We start from the raw sequence: 10,059 nt of genomic DNA on the forward strand, positions 1-10,059 counted from the left end.
TATTTTGCATGATGTAATATACAGTATACACTCTAAAAAGCAAGAAAATGCAATCCATATACAGTGCAGGAATAGGTGGAAAACCCATAGGCCTAAATGCTTATTTGAAGCCTCCATCTAAAAATACAAAATTTAGTCTATAACATTAAAAGTTTTTTCTTACTTAAATGATGCAATATTCAAAATAAATTAAGCTTTTTGATTAAATTATGTATTTTTCTCTAAAAACATAAGGTAAGTAGCTACAGTACGTGCTGCACAGCGCCATGAAACTGAGACCCGCCTTCAGTGCGCAACGCCCCCTACTCACGGTCCTCTTGCTTAAAAGTTCACTTTTGATTGTTCCCCGTCGTTGTCGGCCAATACAGCGTTAAATTCTGGTAGAGCGGTAACAGATTTTATTCAAATCACTGAATAAATCAGAGTAAGTGGGAGTGTTACAGTCTACAGTGCAGATCCTCCGCGAAGCCAAGATGACCAAGCGCAAAGGAAAAAGTGCCATTAAACAGGACGACAGTTTGCTGCTCTTGGAGACGCCATCTGTAACACCACAGAGGGGATATAAAGAATATGCTGTCCCTGCCATTGTTATCTTTATTTTCGCTGTCGGGGGATCATCGGCACTCTGGTTCTCCATTCAGCAACAGCAAACCATCGACAGTCTGACAGAGACAGTCAATGCAATGCAACTTAGGATAACCAAGTTCCAACAGCAGTTGGGGATGGGTAATGCACAGGTATTTGATTTTGGGATACTCTACAGTTAGTTAACAAATGTTTTCTTTTTTATAAATTAACTTTGAAATGAAAGAAATAAGTTTCCTTACTTTTACGCACAGGAAACAATTTGTGCGTATTGGAACATTTTGTACTAAGCACATAGTACTTGCTCAAGTTTATATATTATGGTGTACATATTATATTATTTGTAATTTGGTTGTAAAAATACTTGATAACAAGTCTCAATGCATGCCTCATGTGCCCTTTGAATACTCCATTCGCCGAATTGTGTCATGTGGCTTCCAGGCCATTAATAGTCTGCAGGATCGTGTTTCCTTTTGCCAGGCTGGTTTGTTCAAAGGACTTTATACAAATCGAAGTCAAACCAACATGTAAACGTGAAGATATAAATAAACATGCAAATTACTCCTCCATCTGAAAGGTGGTCTGCATTGCATTAATGATCAGTAATGCAATGTATTAATGTATCACCAATTGTCAAGCAATTTTTTTTTTCACTGATGATCATTTGATAACTGCAGTACTAAATGCTGTCAGTTCTCTTTAATAAAGCAATAAGTCTTGTGGACTCTGCTTCCTATAAAAAGGTGTATCATGCCATTAAATTTGGATTAAAGTGCTAATTTTCAAAAAATCTAGCCTAAATAATGTTATAGTAAAATATAAAATAATTAGCACTTTAAATTAATACATTCATTTTATTTTAATTGAATTTGAATTAAAGAAAATTTCACAATGTTAAATGTCAGTGGTTTTACAGCAACTACACTCAATAGGTGCTTTGTGGAAAACACTCTAGGAAATCTTTCCAGGTGCAGTTGGAGGAGTGAGAGGCGTTTTTGGGTACACATGCTTTTACAGCTTAAATTTCATTTAAAACCTCATGATGCTTTAAAATGTCAGTGGTGTTGGGCTGTTCAAATGTATTATAATACGATTAGAATCAAATTATAATCAAATTATCTTATACAGATCTTATTACAGATTTCTTTAAAAACCTTGGTAACTTTCTAATCATCTAAATATCAACACCAGCATTGTTTTTATAATGCCTTCCTTTTGAAAATCAACTGAATAATACAATTATTAGTAGTGTAACTGACTGGCAACAGAGCACCTGAGCTGCTTATAAATTCACCTTATTTTGTATATCCAAAATTATTCACAGTGGGCTTGTATGAAATGATAATCGAATTACTATAACACTGTAGATTGAATGTATGATTGATGAATTTTCAGATGCTAATTGCAATTGTAGATTGACATAACACTGGACTGAACCAACACTAACAGGCAGCTAGGTTAGGCTCAAGAAATGGCTAATTGGATGAAATGTTGCATAATAATCAGATGGATAATTGAGCTTCATTGAAATTCAAATATGTTGTCTATATATCTAGATCGCCAATGTGGGTGTTTTTGAGGAGCGTCTACAAACACTGGAAGAGGCCTACACGCAGGCCCAAAAAAAGGCAGACGTCGCCCTGGCCACCTCAGAAAAAATCAAATCTACTGATCTTCAAAGCCAAGTCTGGTCTCTTCAGTCTGAGATGAATGGCAGACTTTCTGAACTCCAGCAAGAGTTTGTTTCAACTGCAGCGTTGAATGCAGTGGTCAAGAATAAGACTGAAGAGATTGAAACTCAAAAGCAGAGGCTTAATTCTATCCTCACTGCTAACACTGAGGTAGCTGTTACCATTTCTGGGCTAACAGACACTGTTTTGGTCACCAAATCACGTCTCGACGAGCAGATGTCTACTGTACAGGGTCTCACATCTGAGTTGGAGGAACAAAGAATGGAACTTAAAAGCTTGAAGGAATATTTTGTTAGAAACAAGAAGGCTCTTGAAAGGAACAGACAAGAGGTGATGGACATCAAGTGAGTAGGGGTTTTGTGGGATCATATATAATGGAATTCTCTTTAGCATTTTGGGTCTTATCAATTTGGTGTTGTTACTGATACTGATAATTCCCAATTCATCTTTATTTGGTCTCTCTACCAGGGATCTGCTGGAGATGGAACATACAAGAAGATCCCAAGCTCTTGAAGAGCAGCTTGTGGCTGTCCGTAGGAGTCTGGAGGACCATCAGAAGAGTACTCACAGCCTTCACTCTCACCTTGCTTCCCAGCTTGAGATCGTCCAGAATCAGGTATAGTACTTAACGGTTTCGTTTTCTCCATATGTGATCATTTGGGCATTTGGCACAGTGTTCTTTATGTATTTCAGGTGGTATCTGAGAGCCAGCAGCCCAGTTCAGAGGAAAATATTCCAGTAGAAACCCAGCAAGTGGAGCAAGCAGCAACTCAGGAGGAAGTTCCAATCAAGGATCAAAAGGATCAAACCATTACTGAGGAGGAAACTGTAGCCGATGAGGTTCATGTTGAAGAAGGGGAGCAAGTGGTACCTGAAGAGAAAGAGCCAGATGTGGTTCATGTTGAAGAAGGGGAGCAAGTGGTACCTGAGGAGAAAGAGCCAGATGAGGTTCATGTTGAAGAAGGGGAGCAAGTAGTACCTGAGGAGAAAGAGCCAGATGTGGTTCATGTTGAAGAAGGGGAGCAAGTTGTACCTGAGGAGAAAGAGCCAGATGAGGTTCATGTTGAAGAAGGGGAGCAAGTGGTACCTGAGGAGAAAGAGCCAGATGAGGAGGATCAGTTCCACAGAGAAGAACCTGCTGAAGAGGAAGCCGGTGTGAAGAAAATTCCTGAGGAAGCTGAAGTAAAAAGAGATGCATCTGAGGAGCAAGTAGTAACTGAAGAGGATGAACAAGCTGATGAGGTTCCATTCCACAAGGAAGAAGTTGAGGAGGAAGCAGTAACTCAACAAGATGAAATACCTGAGGAGCTGCAGGTATCTGACGAGGAGGAACCCGAGGAGGAGGTTCAAGTCCTGGGGGAAGAAGAAGTTATTGAGAAGCAAGTAGTAACTGAGGACAATGCGAAACATGAGGAAGTTCAGATCAAGGATGGAGATGCTTTTGAGGAGCAAGCACTAACTGAGACGGATGAAATAACTGAGGAGATTCCAATCCAAGAAGAAGAAACTGTCATGGAGCAAACAGAAAGCATTCCTTCCGAGGAAGACCCAACTTCCACAGAGGAGATGGAAATTGAGGCAAGTATGGCCGAGGCTGTGGAGAACTTCTCACAAGATCATGCGGTTGAAGATATCAGTCAGGAGGAGACACCACAGGAGCCACTAGATGAAACTGTGAATCAGAAAGACTTTGAAGAAGATGTGCCAGACTCGGAGGAGGAAGAAGAACCTGCTGAGGAAGAACTAGATGAAAAAGACATTTCAGCCAATGAAAGTTACTAAGATAACGATTCAAAATAAAAGACTTTTTCTGAGGACTTTAAATGATCCCAATTCCCCACCGAATTACGTGAAACATGATACTTCACATTTGTTGAAATGTTCCTCAGTCTTACTTTGTACTCAAAAGTGAACTTTGAACCTAGCAGCGATTTTTCAAATCCAGTGATGGATTTGGTTTTCTAGCGATATCTTGAATTGCTCCGTTTACACTGAAAATGTAGAGAGGGTTGATATTGTTTTACTAGGTTACACATTTAAAGAATTGCATTTCATACAGTGGTTTGCTAGCTCACTAACCTCAGGAGTGTGACTTAAATAAAACTGCTTTTTATGTTTTTTACTATTTCCATTTCCCTACCTCTCTTCTGGTGTTTAGTTGTCAGTTGAAATGCGACACGTGCTGTGTGTGTGTTTATTTGCAGCTCTTAGGTCAGGGGTTCAGGAATGTGGCGCTGATCTTGGGCACTGGGGACATGTGTGTCCCATTTGTAACTATAGTGCTGATTTAACCTGAAAGATGAGATGTGTTGTGCCCTTAAGCAAACCACAATTCATGCTGAAACTGAAATGAAATGAAACATTTTGATTATCTACAGTTGAACAGGAATAGAAGTGATAAATGAGAATACACCAAGATTTAAGAATAATACCAAAAAGGTATGCATAATATATGCCTGCAAGATAAATCTAATCAGCCTGACTTTTCTGTCTGTTTCACCCTGTTTTCTTACTTTTTGGTCTTTGAGGCTACAGGGGTTGAAGTGGAGAGAAGTTCTTGCTTCTCTGCACACTTCTGTTTTAATGTTACACTCTATGAATGTGAGTGTGTTTTTTGGAAAGCAGCCTAGAAAGGGTCCCTCTTTTTTTTTGTTTAGGAGAGGGGGCCCGAAAGGGCTGCCTTCAGCCGGAAAGTGTCTATAAATGGACTTGTCTCACATTCTATAAGAATGTAATGTATATTCTCATTGGTTGGCTGTTACACCCCCCTGAGCCCTGTATAAATGCTGATGTTTGCAAGTAAAAGCAGAGAAGGTCGGTGAACACCAATTGGCTTAATGTTCCTGACTCTCCCAGGCCTGTAATTATTTTCAATCCATGAAAAAGGAACAAGACTGAGAATGAGGCATGAGGAACTATAAATAGAGATAAAATATTCTAACAATGCCTTAACACTTTAAATATGAATAAAAACAAATTAGGAGTTTAGCAACAACAGCTGTGACAACATTACAGTGATCTAATCCTTCAAATAATGTTTTTTTTTTTCTTTTTGTATATTGGAATATATTTGGGTCTAAGAAGCAATAGCAAAATAACAAGCCTGCTTCTAATATATGCATTTAATATAGCAAATACATTATATTTGCAATGCACATATATACCTAAAACATACAATATTATGGGAAAGGCAGAATTTGAAGGCAAATTTCCTCAGGTTAGAAACTTGATTTTTAACATTTGTTTTATTGAATCAAGGTAGCCAGTGAGTGAAGTGGACCATATTCTGATCATCTTCAATTGAGATTATCATAACATTCATTTTAAATTGTCTTAATGACACTAAGAAAATGCTTCATGAAATGATCTATTTTCTTTATCCTTCGTGAAATATGACCCGGACATGTTTTTGACAGGCTTCGTGGCATCCGTCAATGTCGAGACTTTTATTATGAAAAATAATGGCCGCCCTTGTTGTCCGCTTCATAATTCAGTTCGCTTGTAATGTGTAATGCGGGAAGGTGTGAGAGAGAGGGGTTCACTGTCTCCTCGTGCCTCAGTCTTCCCCGCACTGGAACTTATTAATGATACCAGGGGGGTTACAGTCACCTCGGGGGGTTTCTGCAGTCCGAAGCAAGTCAGCTCTCTATCTGTTATTGGGGAATGAACGACGAGAAAAGCCCGGATAACGGCAAGAGAAACTCTGGGTATACCAGGTAAAAATGAACCACTCACCGGCTTTTAGCTCAGAAATGACTACGACAAACAGATTTGTTTTTATTATTTTGTAATAAAAAAAAATTTAATGGCAAGACAAACAGAACCCGTGTTTCCTGCCTTCCAACACACTTTGAATGTAACGTTAGAACATTCGAATTACCAAAATCGATCCAAGACTGGAATACACCGCACATCTTCTGAACGAATCTGAACAGATTTTAAAATACCAGGCATCATACACATGCCGACTTTGTAAATGGTTACAGAGGAAAAACTACGCATCATACAAAACGACTGAGGACACACACCACCGAGTTAGTGATGGGGAGTCGACTCCAAAAGAGTCGATTCCTCGACCTCGATTCTTAAAGGGTTAGCTCACCCAAAAAAAAAAAAAAATCCCATTATTGACTGTATGAGGTTGATAGATGTATATGACTTTCTTCGTTTAGCAAAACACAATCGGAGTTATATTAAAAAATATCCTGGCTCTTCCAAGCTTTATAATTGGAGTGGAGCCTCAGTTTTTGAAGCTCTAAAAAGCGCACCATCCATCCATCATAAAAGTAATCCATACAGCTCCAGTGGGGTAATAAAGGCCTTCTGAAGCGAAGTAATGCGCTTTTGTAAGAAAAATATCCATATTTATAACTTTATAAACTATAATCACTGGCTTCCGGTAACGGTCGTATTCGAGTCTAGCTCCGGCCGAAGAGTGATCTCTGACCCGACACATGATACACCTAGGATGGCTTGAAGGTGAGTAAATTATATGATTGTGTCGGAGTCTACTCCAGCACAGGAATCAATTGTCATTAATCAATAAACTAATTAAATTTAAATAAATAAGTTTTAGAAAAAAGTAAAAAAAAAAAAAAAAGAAACAGCTCTTAGGTCAAAAAAGGTCTAAACTGATCCCATCATCAGTATGACTGTATAATTCGAATTGTTCAATCACCGTCTACGTCGAGCAGTCAAATCAAGGATGTCCAAAATGCAGCTCACTAGGTTTTAAGACAAAAATTTTGATTTTATATGATTATACAATACATACTTCTCTAGATATGACCCCGAATCTCTGGCATCTTGTTATTTTGATAAATGACTTTTACTTAAGCTTGTACTGTTATTGTTTAACACAAGGTAGCAATGCATAGTTTTGTGTAACTGACAGAAGTATCTTACCTGAAAAACCAACACATTTAGAGTCTGATACTGTAACATCCTTCTCCATGTGTTTTTATGTTCCTCTGTTCACAGTATTGAGCAAATGCTGGCTGTGAACCCCGGGAAGACGCCCATCAGTCTGCTGCAGGAATATGGAACGCGGATAGGCAAGACTCCAGTGTACGACCTGCTTAAGGCTGAGGGTCAGGCCCACCAGCCCAACTTCACCTTCCGTGTGTCTGTGGGCGACATCAGCTGCACCGGCCAGGGTCCCAGCAAGAAAGCTGCCAAGCACAAAGCTGCCGAAGCTGCCCTGAAAATGCTGAAAGGAGGAATGCTGGGAGGGATCGAAGGAAATGGGATGGAGGGAGAAGGGTTTGTCGGAATTGATATGGAGGGAGAATGGTAAAGATATGATATGAGTCCATTTGAACAGAAATGGCATTACATGAAGTACAGAAATAAGTTGGCATACTCTAAAAAAAACAACATTAACAGAGGTTTCTCTCTTTGCATCATGTTTTAGCTCTCAGTCAGAGATGAAATCATCCAATTCAACACAACAAGCTGAGTGCAATCCAGTTGGAGCTTTGCAGGTGAGCGATCATGATCAAGATCCTTGGCCTTCACTGAACTGCAGATTTAGTATGTGCTTTATACTTCATAGATTACAAGTCAAAGGAAAGAGGCCTGTGTGTGCTGCTTTTTGATGTAGCAATTAAGCATGCATAATATATTGACTGATATTCGTGTTTTTAATTATTAGCGTCAACCACTTTAGGCCAATATTGGAAAATATATATGCATACATGTTGATAATCAGCCATAAAAAATAATGCAAAATAAAATGCAATTTCCACAGGAACTAGTAGTGCAGAAAGGCTGGCGTTTACCCGAGTACACAGTCACACAAGAATCTGGACCTGCGCATCGGAAAGAATTTACAATGACCTGCAGGGTGGAGAGATTTGTTGAGATAGGTACGTATTTCTTTTTCTAAATTTCTAAATATGCAACCCATTCAAAGGATTAAATGTCTGTTGTTTTGATGTTTCTTTGTCAAAACTATTTTTAATTGTGTTACATTGTTTTGAAGGAAGTGGCACATCAAAAAAGCTTGCTAAAAGAAATGCAGCGGCAAAGATGCTCTCTCGTATCCATGATGTACCAGTGGACATGCGTAGCAGCCATGAGGCCGAAGCAGAAGAAGACACCTTCAATACGGTACATTATTTAGTAATGGGGATTATGCTGTAGTCTCAATTTCAGTGTGGTTTCAAGAATTTGCCTGTTTAAAAATTCTTTCAACAGCAAATGGGCGGCAGACTAGAGGGAGGGAAGTCTAAAGGTCTCGGCTGCACGTGGGACTCTCTGCGGAACTCCGCCGGAGAGAAAATCCTACAGTTGCGCTGCCATCCTCTCGGCCAGCCCGACACCAATGACTCCAATTTCTGTTCTCTGCTGAATGATCTTTCTGAGGAACAACGCTTTGATGTCAGCTACCTGGATATAGGTGAGATACAAGGCTGCTTAAGGTGCTTTAATGAGATATTGAAACCACTAACTACTTTGCTCACGTGAATAAGCAAAACGAGAGCCAGCCTTAGTGCTCGCTCAGATTCTGAAGATGGATGTCTTTTAGAAATGTAATCTTGTTTGTACTTTATTTGTTCACTCAGAGGAGCGCAGTTTGAGCGGCCTTTACCAGTGTCTGGTGGAGTTGTCCACACAGCCGATTACCGTCTGCCACGGATTTGCCTCCAGCCTGGATGCGGCACGTGCCAGCGCTGCCCACAATGCCCTTCAGTACCTCAAGATCATGGCAGGGGGGAAATAAGCCAGAGCAACAGCTCACCTGTAACTTTTTTTTTTCCCAGGGTAAAATAGGAAAATCAGGTGAATTTAAGTTTTACTCTTCTACCACCAGTTCTGTGACGGGGTAGAATGCACTGTTTGCTTGACACAGTAGATGCACTACAGTGGTCTGCAAGGCTTAATGGTCTGTTGAGTCCCAGTTGGAGGACGTACTGATTGCATCATTTTCTCCTTGAATATGACACACAAAAAAAGTCCACAGTGTCTCCAAACAAAGACTGGGTACACTGTTCATTTGAAACCTGAGGACAATTTCTACACAAATAATTTGCCCAGAAGTCTTCAACTTTTAACTTTCCCTCTGATTTTCTTTTTTCATTTAAATTATGGCATAGATACTGTATGAACTTGATGAATTGATTAAACTAAAATAGATGGCATGACTTCTTCTTTTTTTTAACTTTGTAAATATTTGACTTTTGTATATTTTAATTTCATCATTTTTTTTAGTAATAGAAGTTATTCCTTAACATTTATTTTGTCTCGTAGAATAAATTTGTAAAATAAAGTCTTTTTCTCTCCGCCATTGAAGATACATAATTTTTAATGAGCCTGACAGTTTGTGGTAAATATCTACCTCTGTGTAATTGTTTCTGCCTCCCAGGCTTCATCATTACATTTGGACTGGCAAAGATTGAACTCTGTAATTTTCATATTCAGTATAATAGAATTGATGACCAACAGTAGTACTGAGACAACATATGTAATTTGTACCAAATTGGTTAATCTGTAATCTATTGGATATTTTATCTTGAACAATAAACTTGAAATTGACATTATCTTTTGTATTGATTGTGGCATTTAGTCCTTTGTCATTTAGCAAATTCAATTAATCCTAGACAACAGTATATTACTAGAAAGTGTGTACTAGAATGTGGTCCTCTTGTAATTACTTAACATGCTTTATTGCACCACAAGGGGGCAGTAGAGATGACTTTCAATGTCTGCAATGTCAGTAGTTACCCTGAAGAAGAATGTTCCTGCTAATACACCATTTGATTAGACATGCTGCTACAAACTG

The 10,059-nt window shown here is 39.0% G+C and overlaps 2 protein-coding genes across 2 annotated transcripts; both read left to right on the forward strand.

The window, feature by feature from the left end:
• Positions 1-294: 294 nt before the first annotated feature.
• LOC311092398 (uncharacterized protein) lies at positions 295-5,103 on the forward strand. Its single transcript, XM_084129094.1, has 4 exons — positions 295-737; positions 2,142-2,620; positions 2,745-2,892; positions 2,970-5,103. The coding sequence occupies exons 1-4, from the start codon at positions 474-476 to the stop codon at positions 4,056-4,058; spliced, it is 1,980 nt and encodes a 659-aa protein (XP_083985220.1). The 5' UTR covers positions 295-473; the 3' UTR covers positions 4,059-5,103.
• Positions 5,104-5,724: 621 nt separating this feature from the next.
• Positions 5,725-9,817, forward strand: tarbp2 (TAR (HIV) RNA binding protein 2). The gene is made up of 7 exons (XM_084128540.1): positions 5,725-5,992; positions 7,257-7,568; positions 7,690-7,759; positions 8,026-8,143; positions 8,260-8,387; positions 8,475-8,676; positions 8,843-9,817. The coding sequence occupies exons 1-7, from the start codon at positions 5,940-5,942 to the stop codon at positions 8,998-9,000; spliced, it is 1,041 nt and encodes a 346-aa protein (XP_083984666.1). The 5' UTR covers positions 5,725-5,939; the 3' UTR covers positions 9,001-9,817.
• The last annotated feature ends 242 nt before the right edge of the window (positions 9,818-10,059 follow it).

This window comes from Abramis brama (assembly GCF_963993115.1).
Source record: "Abramis brama genome assembly, chromosome: 11".
Lineage (NCBI taxonomy): Eukaryota > Metazoa > Chordata > Actinopteri > Cypriniformes > Leuciscidae > Abramis > Abramis brama.